The 24,139-nt window shown below is 39.0% G+C and overlaps 1 protein-coding gene across 1 annotated transcript in view; it reads left to right on the forward strand.

Moving 5' to 3' along the window:
* The window catches only part of LOC101023020 (histone PARylation factor 1), a 32,051-nt gene extending 12,378 nt beyond the window's left edge, over positions 1–19,673 (forward strand). Inside the window, exons 4-8 of the mRNA XM_003899357.3 lie at positions 4,295–4,393; positions 10,045–10,195; positions 14,003–14,090; positions 17,290–17,462; positions 19,434–19,673. Coding sequence (XP_003899406.1) covers positions 4,295–4,393; positions 10,045–10,195; positions 14,003–14,090; positions 17,290–17,462; positions 19,434–19,565 — 643 coding nt within the window. The 3' untranslated portion in view covers positions 19,566–19,673. The remainder of the gene's footprint in view (positions 1–4,294; positions 4,394–10,044; positions 10,196–14,002; positions 14,091–17,289; positions 17,463–19,433) is intronic.
* The last annotated feature ends 4,466 nt before the right edge of the window (positions 19,674–24,139 follow it).

The raw sequence follows: 24,139 nt of genomic DNA on the forward strand, positions 1-24,139 counted from the left end.
CTATAAGTCCCGTAGGAGAGTGGATGGAAGGAAAAACTAAAAATTGTAAAGGCAAATTTGGGTAGATACAAGAGACTTGTGCCTCTCTCACTCTTTGTTCTACAAAGACAACTCTTGTTTTGGTGGTTTAGATAGAGGGCAAGGGCTGTTTAAATCTGTATCTCCTGATAGAGTGGCAAATAGATGAGATAATGCATAAGTAGGGATGCCTAGGGTTGGTCTGAGATAGTTGTTGTCACCTAGTAATTTTTGAAAATCATTTAAGGTGTTTAAATTGTCAGTATGAAGTTGGACTGCTGGGGGCTTAATGAAGTGAGCTTCTCGCTGCATTCCTAAGTGCAGAAAAGAAGTGGCTTGTTGAATTTTATCAGGAGCAATGTGGAGTCTTGCATTGGCAACAGCTAATTTTAAAGAAGTAAAACATTGAATTAATTCATCTTTAGTGGGAGCAGCAATCAGTATATCATCCATATAATGAAGAATGTTATTATTTTTAAAAGTCTGTCGGATAGGTTGTAACACAGTACCAAGAAACAACTGACAAATAGCAGGACTGTTAATCATTCCTTGAGGTAAAACTTTCCATTGATATCTAGCTGCGGGAGCTGAATTGTTAACGAAAGGTATAGTGAAAGCAAATTTTTCATGGTCTGACTTGTCTAAAGGAATACGAAAAAAGCAGTCTTTAAGATCAGTGATAATTAAAGGCCATTCCCTAGGAATCATGGAGTGGGAGGGCATACCGGGTTGTAACGCCCCCCATAGGTTTAATAACTGCATTAACGGCTCTCAAGTCTGTTACCATCCTCCATTTTCCTGACGTTTTTTGTGCAACAAACAGGCGAGTTCCATGGAGACAAGGAGGGTTCCATAGTGTTTGCTTGTAGTAAGTTATTAACAATTTCAATTAACGCCTCCAACTTGTGTTTGGAAAACATCCACTGCTCTATCCAGAGAAGTGACTCATACATCCATTGTGCAGGGGCAGAGGAAGAGAAGGAGAGTGAGGGTGCCAAGCCTCTGAAAGAAGGGGTCCTAGAGCGTCGAAAGAAACAGTAGGCTTAGAAGAGGGAAGAGGTTCAAAAGGACGAGAAGAATGAGAAACAGGCCATTCAGATGAATGCCATACATCCTCCTCTGGCAGAGGGGGCAACGGCTTAGTAGAAGAAGAGTTAACATATACAAGTTCCAAGATAGGAGGCAGAGGGAGGGGATCATCTCCAGGTTCCTCCTCTTGGGAAGAAAACAAGGAGAGATCGAATTCTTCCTCATCATCAGAAGGAGGGCTAGTAGCGGGGTCAGCTACCCAAGGTAAAGGGAGCGGCTCACCATCCGCATTAACCTGTGGCAGTTGAAGAGGATCACCAAACTGAAAAGGAAGTAAAGCAACACGAATAAGAGCCCAGTCAGTCCAAACAGAAATAGGAAGTAAAACACCATCTCTCATGAGTTGGCAGAGCGTGGCGCCAACTCTATCCCAGTCTGATAGGTCCATAGAACCTCTGTCAGGGAACCAAGGACAGTGTCTTACAATTGTCTGAAATAAGAGAATAAGGTTATTGGAATCAGCCTTGATTCTATCCTGTTTAAGAAGTTTAATAAAAGACAGATAAGCCTGGTGTTTAGACTGTGATTGTCCCATAATAACCCTGGAATAATACCAGTCAACAAACCCGAAAAGAGGGGAGAGTCGGAAAAAGCGTACCTGGAGACTTTACCGTTGAGACTGAAGACTAGTCGTCATGAACCCGTACTCGGAGTGCACTGAGCCGAGGAACAAAGAAGGCCACGTTGGGCGCCAGATATTGCGGGATCTGGCTAGCAGCCTGCAATGCAACGGGGCTCTCTCTTTGTTCCCAGGTGGATCAGCAGGTCGAGAAATAATAGACACACACAAGATAGTGAAAGCTGGGTCCAGGGGGGTCACCGCCTTCTGGTCCCGTGTGCCGCCAATACACTGGAAATACCAGTGTTTATTATTAAGTTTAGTGAGGGCGGGGTAGGTTAGTGAGGGATTTAGAGTCGTTTGATTATGAGGTGAGATGGTCACATGGGGATGAAGTAATTCTTTAACATAACATCTGTATGCAGAAGTACAGTGTATAGAGATAAGAATTTACAATATAGTGTGCATCAGTAATTTCTAACAGAGCCTTAAAACAGAACCACGGTCTTTCCATCACCTATGATTAGCAAGATACTAATCAGCAGTAACAGTTGCAGCAAAAGCTGGTTACAAACAATCCATAGAAGTAGGACGTGAAGCTAGACAACCGGTTAGACCAGAAATTCTCAGAAGGGAGTATGTCTTAACCCTAAAGAGGCCTAGAAGAGCCGTGGCAAGATGAGGGCGTTTGTAGCCCTATCTTATCCATATGGACAGGCGCCCCCCACGTGTCCGTTTATAGGCTCTCCACGAGGTTGCATTCCATTCCCAGAGCTATGAACATCTGCTTTTCCGGGATAGGAATCTTGGTGATGTGAAACCTCCCTGACTGCATGTCCGTTCATAGGCTCTCTGCAGGGGGAAGCACATCACACGCTGTTGGCTCATTCTGGCAGACCAACCTGGCATTGTCTTTACACAATCCTGCATGCAATTTTGTATTTGCAATAATAGGAGCATTTCATCTTTTATTCCGTAGCAATAGTTTCAGGGAGTCATCCAAGGTGAAAGGCATATTTTCCCCTGTTGATGGATAGATGAGTCATCTATTGTTCTTGCTGTTACCATTTTAACCTTCCCTAGGATGGGTAAACTCTTTAGGTTTAATCTCACTCATTTTTCCTTTCCTTGTAAACCTTTTTTTTCCCTTTTGGGTTCAGAAGAGCGCTTTTGGCCCAAGAAAGATAATTTAGAGCAGCTGTGCTTAATAAGCCGTGTGCTGCCAGGTGCCAGAGTGGCAGATGGTAGTTAAGAGTGGTCTCTGGAGTCACACTGGTCCTCTTGTTTATTATCTGTGTGACCCTGTATCATTAGTGACTGTGACTTTCTGTGACTCAGTTTCCTGTCTTGTAACAATAGAGATAACTGTACATACCTGATGGGAATATTATGAGAATTAAATGAATGCATGCAAAATACTTAGAAGGTTAAGAAATAGAGAAACTCCAGGAGGAAAATTTGTCCATTTGTACCAGTAGAGATGCTATTCTTTAAAGTGAAGATTAAATGTAAGGTAATAGAAGGAACATTCCCAGGGAGAAGTGTTGTAGTACAGTAGAATGCACATGGGGCTACGAATTGAATTATACTGTAGCCAGCATCCTAACTTACTAGGACCTTGGCTGAGTGATTTAACCTCTCAGTATTTGTTTCCTCAATTTTAAAATAAAAGGATTTGGTTATATACATGAATAAGATCCTTTTATCGGTAATGTTTTACAATCCTTTTTCTTGTTTTTCCTTTTTTTTTTTTTTTTTTGTATTTGAGTATAAAAGCAACTAGGTCCTAAGAATCTTAGTTTTAGGTTCCGTTATATAAGATTTATCATAGATATTCCTAAGAAACTTGGAGCTTAAAAGTTTTGTTTCATTTAAAAAAAAATGCCCTTATAAAAAAAAAAAGGCCTCAACCTGGATCCTTGGGAGGGACCTGGCTTTCCTTTTTAAAAGATATTTTACTGAAGAGCTAAAAAATGACTAGTGTGGGGTTAGCAGATCAAATAATTTGAAGTAGACCATGCTGTATTCCTAGCACTACAATGTAATCATCCTATTTGTGACAGAGAAAGGGAAAAAAGTATAGTAATAGGATGATGTACTTATAATTTGAATAATTTTGAGCTATTGAAATGTTTTTGTAATTTTCGCAGCTATTGTCCATTGTTTGAGGTTGTTACCTACTAAACTGAAAACATTCCATATCTACTACATATACACCAGCAACAGTATAAATGTAAGCCTAACTTTGCAATATTTATAATACTGTAGTGATGGAATTTTTTAACACGTAGTATGTAAATGTGCAGATTTTATACGTGTTGACAAAATAATTTTTCAGCTTGCGAAATGGGACGCAATATTACATTTTTCACTTAAGCAATTTTTTACATCTCCGTTGTTGCTTTCTGAAATGAATGTGAATGCCATCTTTTATGACTGCAACTTGTCTTTTCCATTACAGACATTTTTGTTTGATGTAATCAATAAACTTTGGTATGATTAAAAAAAAAAGGCCTCAAAAAAGGGAAAAAAAAAAGGCGTAAATTGTTGTCTATAGACCTGAAATTCCACTTGCCTGATAATATAAATTAAGGGCAGCTAAATTTTTAATGTCTTTTGCTTACACAGGGATTCTCCTGATGAACTTCCTGTATATGTTGGTATAAATGAAGCAAAGAAAAATTGTATAATTGTTCCAAATGGAGATAATGTATTTGCTGCAGTCAAGTAAGAATATTTTATTTCAATTTCTCTTATATTTGTTTACCATGTTGATACTATATGAGTTCATTACAAAGGGGGTTTGAGGGGCAGGGCGCAGTGGCTCACACCTGTAATTCCAGCACTTTGGGAGGCTGAGGTGGGCAGATCGCTTAGATCAGGGGTTCAAGACCAGCCTGGACAACATGGGGAAACCCCATCGCTACTAAAAATACAAAAATTAGCTGGGGGCATGGTGGCACACACCTGTAATCCCAGCTACTCAGGAGGCTGAGGCAGGAGGATCTCTTGAACACGGGAGGCAGAGGTTGCAGTGAGCCGAGATTGCGCCACTATATTCCAACCTGAGTGACAGAGTGAGACTCTGTCTCCATAAAGAACAAAGCGGATTTGAGGCAAGCCCATAATTGTAGATTTCTAGAGATAATTTCCATGACTTTTGCAGGTAGTCTTATCTATATTGTTATTTTGTCACTCTCCACCAAAAAATACACCTCTTATGTAACTATTTTACTTAAAATAATACTTGACCTCAGGTATTCCATGGCAACATGAACAGTTTTGTTAGACATCTGATTTTAAACGCTTGTTAAGAGTTCATTACTTGTGTACAGTTCAAACAGAAAAGCTTAATAGAGTAAAAAGAGGTGGTCATAAAATCCTTGGAAGGGTTGAGGGAGCAGGCTGAGCTTCCAGGAATGACAGTTGTGTGGCTTACAGTGGATTTTATGTCTCTGCCACCATCAAGAAGCTGGGAAATCGAGAACTGCTGCCACAATGAGTGGCTCTAGGACCACATTATCTTTGGTTTAATCTAGGCCAGGTAAATGGATGCCCCACCGTTTGCCTCTCAGCCCGCCTGAGGCTAAGAACCAGGTGCTGGGATCTCAGCTACAGCTGCTGCAGAACCCTCAGATGCCTCTACAGCTGTGCTCACTGATGGAGATCGTGGAAGCACAGCCTCCACCTGATACCTCTTCTGCCTCAGAGATTTTAAAGTATTGCAGCTGCTTGGAAGAAGCTAGGTCCCATGTGGAGCCTGAGCTAAAGAGTAGTAAGGGAAATGCAGCAAACTTTCATGGGAGGTGATTGGAATAGAGCTGAGTGAGCCAGTCTGCTATATCAGCCAGAGACATGACTTGAAGCCATTTTACTTGTCAGCCGCTGTGTAGTTTGCATTGTAATGAAGAAAGCAAACTTTATCGCTTCAAATACAAGTAGATTATCTTTTCTTTGACCTCTTTTAGTCTCTTTCTTTGACTCTCTCTTTAAAGGGTTTTTGTTCCCTGGGATTTGATAATATAAATTTGCAGTAAAGCGAATTCAAACTAAATCAGCCTACTACAACCACTAGACTCGTTCATCCTGGTTTATCTACAAGGCAGCTACATTGTAGATGTCCAAAAATGTTCTTTCTTTTCTAATACCTCTCAGTTTCCTATAAAATGTTGCTTGGTATTTGTAATTTATAACTTCTTTTAAACTCTTCGGATTTACCATTCAATTTAAATTGGTGCCATCTTTATTAGAAACTCCTGTTTTCTTGGTTGTTGTCTGTGTCTTGCACTAGCATGTAAGTTCCACGCGGGCAGAGGGTTTGTTTTGTGCACAGTATCTGCCCCATAGTAGATGCTCCATAAATATTAATTCTATAAATACCTTGGCATGTAGAAACACCTCATTTTTTTAGGCTGGGTAACATAGTGAGACTGTCTCTTTTTAAAAAACAAGCCTAACTTTTCATTTGTATTATTAGTCATGTCTGAATCTTTTTTAAAAAGAAAGATAACATAGTAGTGGTCATCTAACATAACCCAAGACTCTTCTGGTATCTTTTTTTTTTTTTAAGCTAATTGGAGAACACAGACAATGAAAAAGAAAAAAAAAAATACATGGGCGATAATATTTATAATTTAGGTGAAGATCAGCAAGTGAGTATTTGAGGAACTACCTCCAATAATTTATCTCAAAAACAGGGGTAAAAAGTTACTTGAGATATAACTATTTTAGTATTTCTAAGTATAATAATGGTTTTAGTTTTTTGGGTACCACCTCCTTAAATCAGCTAATCAGAACACTTAATTTCTTTATATATTTTAAAATTTATTTTTATGGCAGACTGAGTAAGGTCTTTCAAGGCATACGTTTGATCAACACATTTTTATTGTCTTTAGTTGTTATTAAATCTTGTGTCTGCAAACTTTAATAGTAACTAAAGAAATGCAAATTAAGCCAGCAAAGATTTTTTTTAAAGGTTAAAGAATGGTCATAACCAATGATGGTTAGGGTATAAGAACCCTTACTGATGTGTTAATTGGTAAAACTTTTGTGGAAAGCAGTTTGAAAAATGTTTAAAAAACCATATTCTAAGATTTCTTGATAGGTGACATTGCCAGGTACTGTGTGAAGTACACATTTATACCCTTAACTTAGCAATTTCACTTCTAGCTATTTATTAAAGAGATTTTGGACAGGTACAGAAATATGTGTATTTATTACAGATTGTTTATCAAATGAAAAATTGGCAACATATCCAGCAATAGGGAAGATTAGGTAAATGTAAACTATCCATATACTATAATACCTTGTTATTGATTTGTTGAATTTGTTATGAAGTGGGCAAATAACAATAGTGTAGAATGATTCCATTTCATACTGTCTAATGCATATGGAAGTAAACATAATTTTTAAATATCTTTGAACAACAAAATTAGGAATTTTTTTCTTTTTTTCCTTCTGCCTTATTTTTTTTCCTAAAATAGCTGAGGTAAATAGTTTTGACCTTGGGTCAGGGACCCTTAGGGTCAAAACTATTTGTAATAATAAAATGTTATTTTTGCACCAATGGCACAAAGGTAATGGTGGATAATACTGTTGTCACCTTGGCAGGAATCAAGATAGTGCCACCAGAGTAGCAGCAGTCGTTGCATTATTCACAGCAGGAACATGCAAATGTATTTAAAAATGTTTGTGATGGAGCCAGGCATGGTGGCTACTCAGGATGTTGAGGTGGGAGCATTGCTCGAGCCCAGGAGTTCAAGCTCATCCTAAGCGACATAGCAAGACCCTGTGCCTGAGTAAAGTCAGTGATGGAGTATACATGTATTAGATGTCTGCCACTGAGTACATCTCTTTAACATTCTGTGATGAAATAGGAAATACATAGAAAGCATTTCTCATACTGAAGTACTGTGGTTTGTCTCAAGGGGGAAAAAAAGCCCTTGTGTGATTGAGTTTTGAGATGAACTTTTCCCCACTTTTAGAAAGAGTGACTCATTGACAAACTCTGGTTATTTGGGTGTAGATACTGGCAGTAATTCTCCCAAATGAACCAAAGAAAACAACTGACTGACTATATTTTTTGCCAGTGATAAAATTCCAGGTTTCAAATAAAAATTAGATTGAGAAACTTATAATACTACTGTGAGTTCAATCGCTTTTTTTTCATGATGTTATGTAATGGAGTGAATTCGATATATAAGTTTCAACACTTCCATCTGTATAACTTAGTGAACCACTATTTCCAAAGGGCCATTGCATGATGCCATATAACATGCATAGGTACAAATTCGTTTGCATTAAATACATTCTAATGGGTTTAAAGTCACAGCACAAAATGTTCATGTTCATGGTTATGGCTTCAGTTGCACATTGCAGCTTATCTTTAAGCATCACACAGGAAAGTGTTAGAGTAGGTTTCGGTAGAGACAAAAACTTCCAGAGATAGTCATAATAATGTCATATGTATGGGAAGGCAGCTACCAAGTGCCTTCAGTAGTGGCGGAGGTAAAAGAGGATATTCTATGTGGGCTTTGATGGATGCCTAAGAACTTACTAGAAAGAATGGGAAGAAGGATGCTTTAGGTAAGGGAGCAGTATGTGTGTGAAAGTGTGGAAATACATGGCACAGGGTACTTGAATGGCTATATGCCATGCCAGAGCGTTGAGGAAGACTGTAAAGATTGATTCACATGGGACTGATGTGATCAAATCCGCATTTTATGGTTGATATAAACATATCTTCTAGACATACAGCTGGTGATAATTGAAGGTAAGATTTAGTGTAACTGTGCTGTAATCAGAGGTTAGATTTTGATGGCTTGGGTTTCTGTGGCATTTTAATCTACCAGTTCTACTGGTAACTACTGGTTTAATCTACTAGCTCTCTCAACTTGGGTAAGTTGATTATCCTCTGTGCCTTTTTTTTTTCCCTTAATAAGTACAATGAAGCTAAGACTAGCACCCACTATCAATGTTCTAAGCCCTTTGATAACAGTGTTGTAGGGAATACTACAAACTCAGATGTTGGCAGTGAATAGAAGTGAGTTTCTCCCTAGGAGCTGTTACTCCCTCAACTTTCTTCCTGGGGGTCTGGCACGCCCTTCCCACTCTGCATGGTACTCCTGACCTTTTACATTGATGGCAAAAAACCTGTTTATGATAAGATATAAAATTATTTCCATAAGTGGCGTTAACATGCTGTATATTCACATACTTTTGAAAACTACTTTGGCTTATGCTTTTGTATAAGCTTACAAAGTAGCTTTGCTTTCCTTTTACGTTTTCTAAATTTTTCTCAACACAAACTTCAACATTAAAAAAAAAAAAATCTATTCACCTTAAGTGTTATAATAGTGTCCTCTGTCTCTTTAAAACTGGAAAAGAAAAAAAAAAAAAAGGCCGGGCGCAGTGACTCACGCCTGTAATCCCAGCACTTTGGCAGGCCAAGGCAGATGGATCACCTGAGGTCAGGAGTTCAGGACCAGCCTGGTCAACATGGTGAAAGCCTGTCTCCACTAAAAACACAAAAATTAGTTGGGCGTGGTGGCATGCACCTGTAATCCCAGCTACCTAGGAGGCTGAGGTGAGAGAATTGTTTGAACCCAGGAGGCAGAGGTTGCAGTGAGCTGAGACCCTGCCATTGCACTCCAGCCTGGGTAACAGGAATGAAACACCATCTCAAAAAAAAAAAAAATTTTTTTTTTTTTTTTTTTTGAGACAGTCTTAGGCTGAAGTGCAGTGGCACGATCTCAGCTGACTGATTGGCTGCAACCTCCGCCTCCCAGGTTCAAGTGGTTCTCCTGGCCCAGCCTCCCAAGTAGCTGTGAATACAGGTGTGTGCCACCATGCCTGGCTAATTTTTGTATTTTTAGTGGAGACAGCATTTTCCTATGTTGGCCAGGCTGGTCTCCAACTCCGGACCTTGAGTGATCCGCCCACCTTGGCCTCCCAAAGTGCTGGGGTTACAGGCATGAGCCACCACGCCCGGTCCCTGAAAAATTTTTTTGATATCTTTTTTTTCTGTTAGGTCAGACTTCTTCAAAGTAGTATGCCATATCTTAATATCAAGTGATACAATTTAAAACTTGACTAATCTCAGCTTTGTAAATATCCCTTATACCTTTATTGTAGACGTTAGAGTACTAATAAAAATTTGGATCATATTTGCTCTTTCTGTGACTGGCAGTTTTTTATGAATATTGCTTTTTCTCTTATTTGACAAAAACTATGAGGGATTTTGAGAGAAGTGTTGGGAATTATTCTGTGGACTTATTCTTGCATGGAATTTGACATTTTTAACTTGGCTAAACTTCCAAAGGTCTTTGTACTTAGTGCAGTGACCTGCCACGTAATGAGGACGTTTACTTCTCTTTCAGATTATTTTTGACGAAAAAACTTAAAGAAGTAACAGATAAAAAGAAAATCAATCTCTTGAAAAACATAGATGAAAAACTCACAGAAGCAGCCAGAGAATTGGGGTACTCGCTGGAACAGAGAACCATGAAGATGAAACAGAGAGATAAGAAAGTATGACTTCAGCCTGTTGGTCTCTGTTTTGTTATAGTGGATTTTTTCCCCTCTCGATTCCTTCCCATCTCTACTTTCCCCTTCTCTTCCTAGCCCTGTCTTAAGAACTGGATGCTGTCGCTCAGGGGTGCTAGGAGGATGGCACTGAAATGGGGGTCAGATGGCTCCTTTGGGTTGGCACACTGAATTGCACAACTGGTGATAACACTGCTGTGGTATGCCAGTATTTACCACTCTTTTGATCTTTTACCACTCTTTTAATCTTATTTATCAGTTAATCACTTCGTAAAGTTAAGTGAAAGCTGCTTTGTACCTAATGAAATTTACATACATTTTCTCCAGTAAACGTGTTATATAAGCAGTGCTTCTTTCTTTTTCCTTATTAATCCTATCATTTCCTTTTGCGTCTCTCCTAATGTCTGTAGTGTGAGGGGAGTATTTTGTAAAGGAGCAAATACTTCTTAGTGTTGGATTCTTTTGGTTTTTCAGCTATAGATTTCAGAGTAAGTTAATGACAAGCTGGAAGATTTCTGGTTTGGAGTAAATGAGAATTCTATAGGAGTTTGGTCTTACGGCCTCTGGTGAAGAAAAACATTTGTCACTGGAATGAGGGCTCCCAAGTCTCCTCTAGCCTCTCACCGTTTGTCTGCCCTTGCTGGTTCATCTGAATGTTCTAAGCTAAATGGAGAACTTGTTATTCCTTAATAAACTAGCACTGGTAATGTAGTACCTTAGTGTACTTAGGTTTTAAATCCTACTTCAGTTCCTTCTCTGATCTTGATTCAGCTGCAAGGGTGATATTCTGATAAGCTCTAGGCACTCTTTAGTCCTATAGACTGGAAAGTTTCTTAAAACGTACATTTTAATGAAACCCATTATAACATGGCATTTTCAAAAAAGGTTTTATATTGCTCTTCACCTTTCTAGTTATCATAGGAAGCTTCTCCCACTTTGTGACTGAGAGGAAGGGTAGTTGTAACCTAGTTAATGTATTCCTAATTTGTTTTGACTAAAGTCTGAGCATCCATACACATAATAGCTGTTAGCAAATTATTTAATCAGTCTTTTTCTATTTTTCTACCACAAGCTATACTTTATTTCAGAGGAGATTTTCTTAATTCTTCTCCATAAATAAGATATGATTGAGTTTGAAATTTCTTAGATATTTTTGTCCTAGACCCCTCCCCCATGAAGTTTCATTTTAGTATTTGTTTTTTATACAAAACAGCTGGTAAAAACAAAGACAAAAAAGAACTTACAAGACAATCATGTTTTTAATCCTCCCCTGTTGATGATTATGCTTTCAAACCCTTTTCTGTTATATGTAAGGTTGTTCTTTTATTGCTTTTGTGAGCTCTTCATTGAATTCATATTTTTCTACTGAAGAATTCAATTCCACTAGTATATGTGAGTGGCTTTGTTCTTCTGTGTGAGCGTAAGACTATATCCACTCTAGTATGATACAGCACTGTGCAGCACACTAGAAATCAGTGTTTTTATACTGACAGTAACTTAGAGCGTACTTTGGAATGCAGAGTCTTTATGAGTTATATCATTTGACTCTCTACAACAAATCTGCAAAGTTAGAATTATCCTGTTTTATAGATGAGTACATTGAAGGTTATAGAGGTTTTGTGTCTTGTCCAAAATCTTAAATGACACATGTAAAAACCCAACTTCATATTTTCCATATTTAGCATTCTTTCCACCCCATCTTCTTACTAATTGGCTCTCTGCCACTTCACCTTTTCCATACCTAGATTTCTTCATAAGGAACATTGGTTAAATGATGCTTAAAATGACGGTGTGGCACTCCATCCACCTGTGATCCGATGCTTCAGGATGCCACCCACCCCTATACAGTTTTTCTAAATTTGTAATCTTATTCTTCTTAATTTCTTAATAAAATTATGATTCTGTTGACTTCTTAATTGATACCTCTTTATGGACAATTAGTACAGGTAATCATCTGTGAAAAATCTGAACATATACCGTCATTCTTACTGTATGTTGGGCAGCCTCAGTTGGCAACTATAGCACTGCTGTCTTTTTCTTTCATTATCACTGCTTTATGTCTTGCTTTTTACACTTATGAATATGGTATGTTTATCATTTCATATTGTCAATTTAAGATCTACCTCATAATTTTGAGTGGCTGCAGAATACTGTGCTTAGGTGTTCAAAGTCTGGGTTGCTTAAGATTTTTCACAAATACAATCCTGCCGTAGATATCCTTTTATACCTTTAGTCTCATACTTATCTGGTTATTTTTTTTAGAAGAAATTCCTAGATATAGTATTGCCAGGTCCAAAGTAGTTCGTGTGTGTGTATGTGTGTTTATAGTTTTTCTTTGCTTGTTTCTCATTTTGTGGGGTTTTCTTTAGTCTTTTTAGTTTTTTCCATGCTGGTAGGTATAAAATTTTGCACTATTTTAATTAAAATTTCTTTAATTATAAAGGACATTAAATACTTTTCACTTCTCTGTTGGCCATTGTATTTTTTTTTTTTCAACTGCCTGAACTCTGCCCATTTCTCTATCAGGGTTAGAATTAGTCTTTTTCTTACATATGTTCTAATTTGGATGTTAGTCTTTTCCTTGGTTAGACTCCCTTATAGTTTAAAGACATTAATTTTTATCTACTGTTACATTTTACAGATATATTTTATCAGCTAGTCTGTTTTGTGTACTTGATTTCACTGGATAGACTTTTTATTTTTACATAGTCAACTCTTCTCTATCACAAAATTATTTTTTAAAATTTACCTTCTAGTAGTTTTATGGTTTTATTTTTACATTTAATTCTGAAATCCAGCTGCAGATTATCTCGATAGAAAGATTTAGAAGACAATTACTTCATTTTTTTCCCAAGTGGTAAGCAGTTCTCTGATAACTTCCTTTGAATAATCTACCCTTTCTGGCAGCTTAATAAAGGATAATGAAAAAAGCAAGAGACTGGGAGAATAGGGAGATGAGAGAGAAAAAAGCTTTACGATATAGAGACAGGTGAGAGGCCTTTAAAATTGGAGTTTGGTTTTTGGGTTGTGTCCTTCCTCTGCCTTGGAAACGTTTCACTGAATTGCACAAAGAAGTGGAATATTTGTACAAATGTTTTGCTAAGGAAAGACCTAAAAATAATGCCACTAACGTGAGCTACAGGAAGAATGGAAACTGGAAGGGTTATGGTGGTAGTTGTAGTTGGGCCTGTTTTTGTCTTTGAAGACTACCACTTAATGAAAGCTCACTGGTTATGTGATTTGCCTCCATAAAGGACACCACAAACCTAGAAGCTGCCCTACTTTTGGGAAGTTTGCAAACAAGCCTCAATATTCCAGGTAAAAATAGAGGGGTCTGAATTTGGCAGCATGGCTGAGAGGAGTCCTGTCCTATCATGTCTTCTTGCTGACAAAAACTGTTTGTTACTCTTTTTCTTTTAGACGCAGGTTCCTCTGTGCTTTCTACCAAGAAAGTACTTTGACCTTAGAGGAAACCGATATTTTGGCTTGCCTTCTAGGATGTATTGGGTTCTTCCTTAACAAATCAGGATGCAGACTTCCAAGTGACTGGCACAATTAAGAAAAGCCAATTATTTCACAGTTCTGTGGTTACTTCAAGTGTTTAACTTTTAGCTACTTTTCAAGAAAAAAATAGTGTTAAATTTTTACCCTGGAGTTCAAATTTACTGAAATAAAATGTCATTGAATGTTACATTTTGGCAGTAATGTTGAGGGTTATGTATTTGGGTTTTTTTTTTTTTTTTTTTGATGTCTACTTACCATGATTACATTTTATTCTTTTCTTTAACGTAGGTTGTGACAAAGACCTTTCATGGTGCAGGCTTGGTTGTTCCAGTAGATAAAAATGATGTTGGGTACCGAGAGCTCCCTGAAACAGATGGTAATGTATTTCATATGTAAACATGTGCATATATGTTAATGCATGTGGAGGAAGGTTTTGCTTATATTGGGAAGAAGATATGTCCATATACATTTTGTGACACAGTCACTAGACCTTAGTAATAAAGAGTAAGCTTAGGTTTTAGAGTCTGTCATTCCTGAATTAAAACCGAGTTTGTAGCTGTGTGGCCTGGAACAAATTACTTAATCCTGTGAAACCTTGTCTTTTTCATCTGTAAAAATGAAGTTAATCGTATGCACTTCATAAAGGAATTTGGGGCATAAACAAGTATTAAGATACTTAGCAAAATGCTTGCCTCAGTGCTCAAAATTTGGTAGTTATTTTTAAGAATTTAAGTAATTTTAACCGGTTACCTACTTCCTGGGAACTATTTCCTAACCTTTGACGTTACAGTCAACTTGCAAAATAGTAATTATTGAAATTGTGTGTGTTTTTATGGTTCTTTGTGAACATTTTTTCATCGGCATATAAAAGTGATTTAGCTTTCAGAAGCCCAAGATCCTGAACGACTTCATCTATAAGTATAAAAACACTTTCAAAATGGACCACTGCACATAACGTAGTTATTGCTACACTGAACATCCAGAATTAAAATTGCTTCTCAACTCTTTTCCCCTCGTCTCCATTCCCTTATTGTGAACAGCCCTTCTGGTATTCCTTTATTGATCATCCTCTTCTGGGAGGATAAAACTTAAAGGGAAATCAAACTTAGCGCCTTCTCAAGGAACCACGTATTCCTGCCTAACGCACGTATTTGGCCACCTATTTTTCAGAACAGAACTAACTAGCCTTGGTAGTTACCAGTCTCTGGGGCTGTGACCTGGACATCTGCATTTAAACCAGTTCTCTAAAGCAGTTCTTCTCAAACTTTACTGTGCAGCGTCTCCAGCCAGTAGATAGAGGTGTCTTAGATGGCAGCTATTCATATGGACCTGTTTTCGCTGTACCCCTGCCTCTTAGAGGAGTGTCATAGGGAAGATGAATGTGGCTGAGCTGTCCAGTGTGATGACCACTGAGTGCCTCACATGTGGCGACTGCAACAAAATTTGTAGCTTGTATTTATTTATTTTTTATTTTATTTGTGTGTGTGTGTGTGCGTGACAGGGTCTCACTCTGTCACCCAGGATGGAGCACAGTGGTGCAATTATCCTATCTCGGCCTCCTGAGTAGCTGGGACTACAGGTGTGCACCATCATGCCTGGCTAATTGGTGTTTGTTTTGTTTTGTTTTGTTTTGTTTTGTTTTGTCCTGCAGAGACAGGGTCTCTGTTGCCCATGCTGGTCTCGAACTCCTGGGCTCATGTGATCGACCCACCTCGGCTTCCCAAAGTGTTGGGATTATAGGTGTGAGCCACTGTACCTGGCCTGTAATTTTTATTAGTTTAAGTTTAATATAATTTTAATTAGTTTAAGTTTGTAAATTAAAATAGGATTAAATATTTGTTACATTGATTATATGTTGACGTAATACTACTTTGGAAATATGGGTTAAATAAAATATCTTAATTTCACCTGTTTTTTTGTTATTTTTTTTTAACTCCTCCTCCTGCCCCACCTGTTTCTTTTTTCATGTGGATACTGGAAAAAATGTGTAGCCCACATTGTATTTCTCTTAGACAGGTTGATCTGTCCTATATATCTTCCCTGAAGCCAGAGGCAATTAGTCTCTGATGGGACCAGTGTGGGCCCTAGCTACTGGTCAGCCTTCTGCTTCTACACTAAGTCATCTTCTCTTCATGTCTGTCCTTAGAGAGAGCTTTAAAAAGCATGATTACTGTCTCTTTTGGGAAAGGTTGAACACATTTGTTGTAGAGATGGGCAGTCTCTAAAACTTTTGGGGTGATGGATGTTAAATTGTAGTGCCCGGGAGTAAAGCCTGTTACCCTACTGTAGTTGTGGCTCTGGGCTTTTATATCCAAGTCTAATATTCTAGCCATTAGATCCTTCTGTATTTAATTCGTTTTGAAGTGTAGCAAAACATAAAAGTGAAGGACCTAATCTTCTTGCTCTTGCCTAGTGTCGTTTGCCAGGAGGTATAATTGACCGTTTGTTAACATCACAATGATGAGCAAATCACAACTAAGTTTGTTCTTAACCCTTTGAAGCTTCTCACAATAACGCTTTTCTTCTTTCTTTTCTTTCTTTCTCCACTTTGTCGTCTTTCTCCTCATTGTCGTCTTTCTCCTCTTTCTCATCTTTCCTCTCTTTTCTTTTTTCACTCTTGTCGACCAGGCTGGAGTGCCATGACAGGGTCTCAGCTCACTGGAACCTCTGCCTCCCGGGTTCAAGTGATTCCCCTGCCTCAGCCTCCTGAGTGGCTGGGAATACAGGCGCCCGCCACCATGCCCAGCTAATTTTTGTATTTTTAGTAGAGAAAGAGTTTCAACCATGTTGATCAGGCTGGTGTTGAACTCCTGACCTCAAGTGATCTACCTGCCTTGACTTCCCAAAGTGTTGGGATTATAGGCGTGAGCCACCGCGCCCAGCTGAGGGCACTGTTTTTCATACTTGGTTTTCTGACTGTAGACTGCATACTACTATCCGAAGTAAGAAGAGTTGCCTGCCTAATTTGCCAACTCCTGGACTAGTCTGCTGAAAAGTTATGTAAACTCATGATCTACTCATGGAATAGACTTTTAAAAAAATCATGACTGTAGCTGGGCGCGGTGGCTCACACCTGTAATCCCAGCACTTTGGGAGGCTAAGGCAGGCAGCTCATGAGGTCAAGAGACTGAGACCATCCTGACCAACATGGTGAAACCCTGTCTCTACTGAAAATACAGAAATTAGCCACGTGTGGTGGCGTGCACCTGTAGTCCCAGCTACTTGGGAGGCTGAGGCAGGAGAATTGCTTCAACCTGGAAGGCAGAGGTTGCAGTGAGCCAAGATTGTGCCACTGCACTCCAGCTGGCGAGTTCATGACTGGCACTAAATCCTGTGAAATAGTCGCTAATAAAGAAATGCTAGTTAACCTGTTTTTAAGCTTGAGTCCTAAGTAGAAAAATTACCAAATTGCCATTCTAAATTAAAGTGCTGCAGATTACTACCCAAGGTGGCACAAGTTGTACTAGTATAAAAAGTCTTAAGAGGAAAAACCCTCTTTATAGTCTTCTTACCTTTGAAGACTGATTCATTTTCTAACTTTGTAGATAATCTTTTATGTCATTGATTTCTTTCAGCTGACCTCAAGAGAATTTGCAAGGCAATAGTTGAGGCTGCAAGTGACGAGGAGAGACTAAAAGCTTTTGCTCCCATTCAGGAAATGATGACTTTTGTGCAATTTGCTAATGATGAATGTGATTATGGCATGGGGCTTGAATTGGGAATGGACCTCTTTTGCTATGGCTCACATGTGAGTAAAAAAATCCTCCACCTGGTACCCACTGCCACATCTCCCTCCTGTCCTTGCGACATACATCCACACATGAATACATGCACATTTATACCCCCAAATTCCAGCAGAGGTAAGATAGGGATTCAGCTTGTATTTCAAAATGAAGGTTTTAAAATGATTTTTTTAAAAGTAGATGTCCAAAAAATGTTTTAAATTCATCTTCTATTCTGGCAAAGGTGAATAACCAAGATTATTTGCCTTCACGCTTACATTAAAGTGAATTTACTTATTAGACACATTATAGGGACGTGCCTTCTTGCTGTGTGTGTACGTTTGGGGCTAGGTATGGGGGTGTGTGCACACACCTTAGGCTCCATTTCGTTTCCATTGTGGTGGGGATATTTGTTATTGTGCTTAAATTCTTAGATGAAAAATACACTTTAAATTATTTAAGCTTTATAAGAGATGCTGTTTTACCATTAACTAATTGTTCATTAAATAAGAAAATTTTACTTAATACCTAAACCAGTGCTTACTCAACCATAGTTGCCTGAAGGTCAAAGAGGCAATAAGGTGTAGCGGGCATGTCATGTTTCTGGGGCCAGACTGGTTGTAAATCACGTCTTCCCAGTGTGTAAGATGGGGCAGGCTTTCCAACACCTTTGTATCTGTTTCTTTACCTGTAAGATATGTCTGCACACGTGCACGAGTGCACACCCATCCGCAGATCATTTAATTCTCATTTAACCTACTTTGTAACCAAGTCACAGAGAGGCAAAGCATCTTGCCCAGGTTCACACAAGCACTCTGGTTCCAGAGTCAGTGCCTAAATCAGTGCAGTAATTCCCAGACTGTAAAATGCATGTGACTCACCTGCAGACACTGTTAAAATGCACTCTATTGGTAGGTCCGGGATGAGATCTGAGACTGCCATCCTCCCAGGTGACGGTCATGCTGCTGCTCTACAGACCACACTTGAGAGGAGCAAAACTAAACCAGTAGCTCTCCAACTTTAGCATGCATCAGCGTCACTGGGAAGGCTTGTCCAAACGCACACTGGTGCTCTCCCCACCCTCCCCAAGTTTGATTGAGTTCTAGGGTGGGTCCTGAGAATTTACATTTCCAGCAAGTTACCAAGTGAAGTTGATGCTCCTGGTCAGGTAAATTTTGAGAACCCTGCTATAAACCATATTATACTACTTTTCTTTGCCCACCTCATAGATAGTTATCAGTAAAACTAATCAAAATGTTTAACAGCCAGAATGACAGTCATTGACCAGTCCAAATAGTACTTGACCTAGAGAGGCCCTAGCCATAAATAAGTAGAGCCATAAGATGTGAACCAGTGAATAGCAAACTCGATTGTTGTGAGAATGAAATAACGTGTATGAGTTATAAAAAGGTTTAGCACAGTACTTACCACATATTAAGGGCTAAATGTTTATTATGATCAGCAAAAAGGTGATATATGTAGATAATAGCAGTAATCTAAAATCTTTTGATAAGCCTAAGGCAGTGACTTTTAACAGGGATTGGGAGGCGGTACATGTTAGGGATGGGGGAGAGAAGGAGTTTGAGGATAAAGGCAATATGATCTGAAACTCACTTTCAGCATAGCTATTCTTACAGAATTAATAGGGGAAATAAAGCTTAAACTTTTGACTGGGAATACACCAGAGAGAATAAAAGTATTTGTGGGCATTGTTTGGGGTGAGAAAAAGTTGGTAAAACCTGAGGGAATAAGGAAGCTCAGATTTAATTTGGTTTTCTTAATTTTCAAGGTATGCCATTAGTCATCTGGAGCAACAAGACTGCTTCTTAGAATGCCAGGCGCCTATCCTGAAATTATGTTCACTAACCACTTGAAGGTGTAGCTAAAATGATTTTGGAAGCAGCCTTTGTTAAACAAGTGCTTTGTTGATATATTTTCTGCTACTTATTAGGGTATCTGCTATATTCTCTATTTAATGTTATATTTTTATTTTTCAGTATTTTCATAAAGTTGCTGGCCAGCTGTTACCTCTTGCATATAATCTGTTGAAGAGGAATCTGTTTGCAGAAATTATTGAGGATCATCTGGCAAACAGAAGTAAAGAGAACATAGACCAACTTGCTGCATGAGTAAGGTGGCTTTGATTGGTGTACAATATTTCAAAGGACTAGTATCAAACTTGTGATTTTTGTTTTGTTTTTAAGGAATACAAAAAATAAACATTTACTAAAAACGTTTATAAGGTTCTTCTGCCTGGTTTTCCTTGTTTAATGTGCAAGCAAATGGCAGTCAAATCATCTAAATGGTGACCCTAATCACATTTTGGAGGACAACTAAAGTCACCCTCTGATATGTCACAGGAAACCGCTGTCTAATGCCTGTGGCTAACTAGACCATCCTTACAGAGTCCTGTTTCAATATTTATCATATGGGCAACTAAGAATATTTCTTCTGAGTCTTGAGTTAATAGCTATAACTTTAAGGATTGGGTTTATGGCGGGTGAGGAGGGGAACAAAAGGAAACTTAGAAGGAAACTCATGACACTGTGATCAACACTCCCAGGGTGCCTGACCCCGACCTACCCAAACTGCATTTTGGGTAGTAGTTCCAGGTGACTCCCAGCAAGTAGTCCAGTTATCCCATTATGTATATTATTTTAAATCTTCTCTTGACTCAGTCTGTCATTTACTAATATAGCCTAGTATATTGATACATAGTATATCGTTTTAGTATAAGATAGTAATCAGTATACCATTAAAGTTTTTCATTGCAAATGATTTCACTAGATTTTTAGTACGAATCTGTGGATAGCTGTGTTTTACTAGATCCAGATTTTCCTTCAACCTGATGATATGTCCTTCACCTTAAAAATAGAGGGCAGGGCCGGGCGCGGTGGTTCACGCCTGTAATCCCAGCACTTTGGGAGGCTGAGGTGGGCCGATCTCCTGAGGTCTGAAGTTCATGACCAGCCCGGCCAACATGGTGAAACCCTATCTCTACTAAATATACAAAATTAGCTGGCTGTGGCGGTGCATGCCTATAATCCCAGCTACTTGGGAGGCTGAGGCAGGAGAATAGCTTGAACTCAGGAGGTGGAGGTTGCAGTAAGCCAAGATCGCACCATTGCACTCGGCCTGGGCAACAAGAGCGAGACTCCGTCTCAAAAAAAAAAAAAAAAGGTAGAGGGCAGACCATGAAATGCAGAATAGCAAACTTCCTGGATGGGGCTGAGGAGCGTATAAGCTTTTTTCCCCTTTCTATGAAGTTCAAATTGAAAAAGCACCATCCCCCCCACCCCAGGCCATCTAGTTAAACCTCCACATTGTGTAAGATTGATGTGATTTACTCAAATAACTTCTTGACTAGCCAGTAGTTATCCAAAGTTCTTACTGTCAGCTGTCCCCTTAAAATATATTTGAGGTACTTATTTATATAAGGGTATGAGTAGACTATTAAAAGACAACACTTAGAATTTTAAATATAAGTAGCATTCCTCATCTCCCCAATTAGGCTGCAAGCTTCTTAAGGGCATATATTTTATGGATGTATATCCCCGTCAGTAACACAAACCTTTGGAATTGCACTTACTGAATAAAATGACCCTGTCACATGTTCTTAAGTGCCAGATAGAATCAAACTGGCAAGAGCTGGGAAACTGATAAGATGCCTGGGAGTTAAAGATTCTTGACTTCTCAGACAAAAAGTCTTCTGGGGTCAAAAATCTCTGCCACAACCAAAATCTGTTCCTTTCTGCCAATGGCTCATGCTGCCTTTGGAGGCAGGTAAGATGCTTTCTTCAAGGTGGGTATCTTTTGTATAATATCTTAACCAAAATGAAACTGAAAAGATCTTCAGCTTCCCTTTCATAACTGCAGGAACTTTTACAGCTCTAATGGGGAGGTCTCAGGTTTTAAGGAACTGCCATTTTAGTTAGGTAAGTAGCTCCAGGCGCTGGAACCATCTGAACTATTAACTTGTTTTATATTAAAACATTACAGTTACAGTTGGCTCACACATATTTTATTAGAAAAGATGACCAAATCACACTGGTCTTAAATAATTTTAGGCCATGAATTTTAAATAAAATGTTAGAAGTTTGAGCTTTTTTCCTCAGATTTATTTAGTTTCTAAGGGGCTCAACTATTTCTAAATATTGCCCCTAATGTTAACACACTTTTTTTTAATATCCAAATTCATGTATCCCATTAAATATTTGTTTAACTAGAAATATTAATTTTGTCACTTGGTGATCCAACAGTCTCAACTGTGTAGTGTGTAAGATTTTTTTTTTATATGCCTTGTCAGCAATATGGATTCCAGAAGGATTTCTTATCAAGGAACAAATGAAGGGGACAAACAAGGTGAATCGGCTTTTCATCCATTCCTCACAGAAACCTAACATGAATGTGTATCTTCAGGAAGCTGGGCATATCAGAACCAAGATAGAAATTAGACATACACTCTAAGAATATGGTGGTTATAATTCAGATGATACAGTTGTGAATGGGGTTTCCTGAAGACAGTAACAAGAAATGCGGATTTCCGGTCTCCAACTCCAACCAGTTGTGTCAGAGGGCCACTGACCTGTCTTCCAACTACTGAACCTTTTTCATTCAAGAGCAAGCTCCCTACAGAAGATACCAAACCTTATCTTTTTCCTTCACTAAAGGCGTAGTCCACTTAAACCTAATTCACTAAAGATTACGTACCTAGCATCTGGTCACTCAATGGCTATAGTAGCTTCCAAATGGCATCTATATACCTCTGTTCTCTGAGAACACAGTTTAAGTGCCTAGGCTCTTGAATGAAGAACTTTGATCCAATCAGGATTTAACAGAAAAGCATTACCAGTTCAAATTTAGCTAAGCTTACCTCTCAGAGTTCAATAATGGAGTTTCTATATAACCTCTCAAACATGTATGTAGGATGATAACACCCAAGGAAAAATGAAAGCTACAAAACAGATTGCTGTAAACTACTCTGCAGTGTCCTAAGACCTTTGCATTACCTCAAACACTGACCTTACCAGCTTAATGGCATTCTGTCCAAACTAGTCCTATCATAATTAATTTTAATGTCCGGCTGGACATGGTGGCTCACACCTGTAATCCCAGCACTTTGGGAGGCCAAGGTGGGCAGATAGCTTAAGGCCAGGATTTCGAGACTAGCTTGGGCAACATGGTGAAACTGTCTCTACAAAAAATACAAAAGATTAGCCAGGCATGGTGGTGCACACCTGTGGTCCCAGCTACTCAGGAGGCTAAGGTGGGAGGATTGCTTGAGCCCAGGAGGCAGAGGTTACAGTGAGCCGAGATCATGCCACTGCACTGCAGCCTGGGCGATGCACATATGTGTGTATATATATATGTAGGTGATCCCTACAATACTCTAACCTCGACTTACTCTTTCAGTGATCTAGATTAGGGATTGACTGACAAACTAGAAACTAGTACCTTCTCAGTGCCAATGAAAACCTCCCAAATCTCAACCTCAAGCATCCTACTGTCTTAACATCATCATTCATCTTTCCGTCTCTTTCCCTCTAGTAATTTTTAAACACGACAGTCCCCTACAGTTCACAAATGTAACCACCTTTTTCATTCTTCATCCACTCCATTCCTGATTCTCTTTACCGAGCCTTTAGATTCTACTCCCCATCATTACAATCACTCCCTGCATCCTCCACTCCACTGCCCTTCTCTCCATTTGTTGTATGTATCTGTTAACCTTAAGCCAGGTTTTAAAAACTGCCTATTCCTTACCAGAGTCTGCTCAGTACCAGGTGGCTGGAGAAAAAACACAACCGTGGCAGCCTGTGTTATTTTAACCTCAAGTTGGTCACGCTGGATGCCCATCGATCATACTTTCTCATCTCTCAATCCCCAAACCCAACTCCCATCCTCAGTTTATTTCACTGAGAAAATAGGAGCAACCAAAATAACTTCAACAGAATCCCACTGCCTTACCAACTACCCCTTATACTCTGCCTTTCCTCCTTTCTATGAAGGTTGAATGTGTGTCCAAGACCCCATCCTCCCTTGCTTGCTTAAGGGCCTATTTTTCCTCTCAAACATTCCTATCATTAACAGAAAGGCTATAATTTCCTGCATCTTAAAATCTGATTGTTCTCAGATTAATTTTCCCTGTCAAACTATCAATAGCAGAAGAAGCTATAATATCCTGCATCTTAAAACTATCACGCATTACTTTCCTGGAAACCTCACAGGAAGAATTGCAATCGTCGTCTTCTTCCAATCTCTGTTGGATCCACTGCTTTCAGGCTTTGGCTTGCCACCATCGTGCTGAACCTGTTCTGGGGGAAGCTATCATCAGTTCTCTCTACATTGGTGCATTTTGAGCCCTCATTTACTTCACCTATCAGCAACACATGAGAGTTAATCATCGCTCCTTGAAACTATTATTCATTTGGTTTAGGGGACTACCCTTCTTGAGACAGGGTCTTGCTCTGTCACCCAGAATGGAGTGCAGTAGTACCATCGTAGCTCACTGCAGCCTCCAACTCCCGGGCTCAATTGATCCTCCTGCCTTAGCCTCCTAAGTAGCCAGGACTACAGGCATGTGCTACCATGCCCAACTCATTTTTATTTTTTAATTTTTTGTAGAGACCTGGTCTGTGTTTCCCAGGCTAGTCATGAAACTCCTGGGCTCAAATGATCCTGCCCAACCTTGGCCTCCTGAAGT

Source organism: Papio anubis, chromosome 3, assembly GCF_008728515.1.
Source record: "Papio anubis isolate 15944 chromosome 3, Panubis1.0, whole genome shotgun sequence".
NCBI lineage: Eukaryota > Metazoa > Chordata > Mammalia > Primates > Cercopithecidae > Papio > Papio anubis.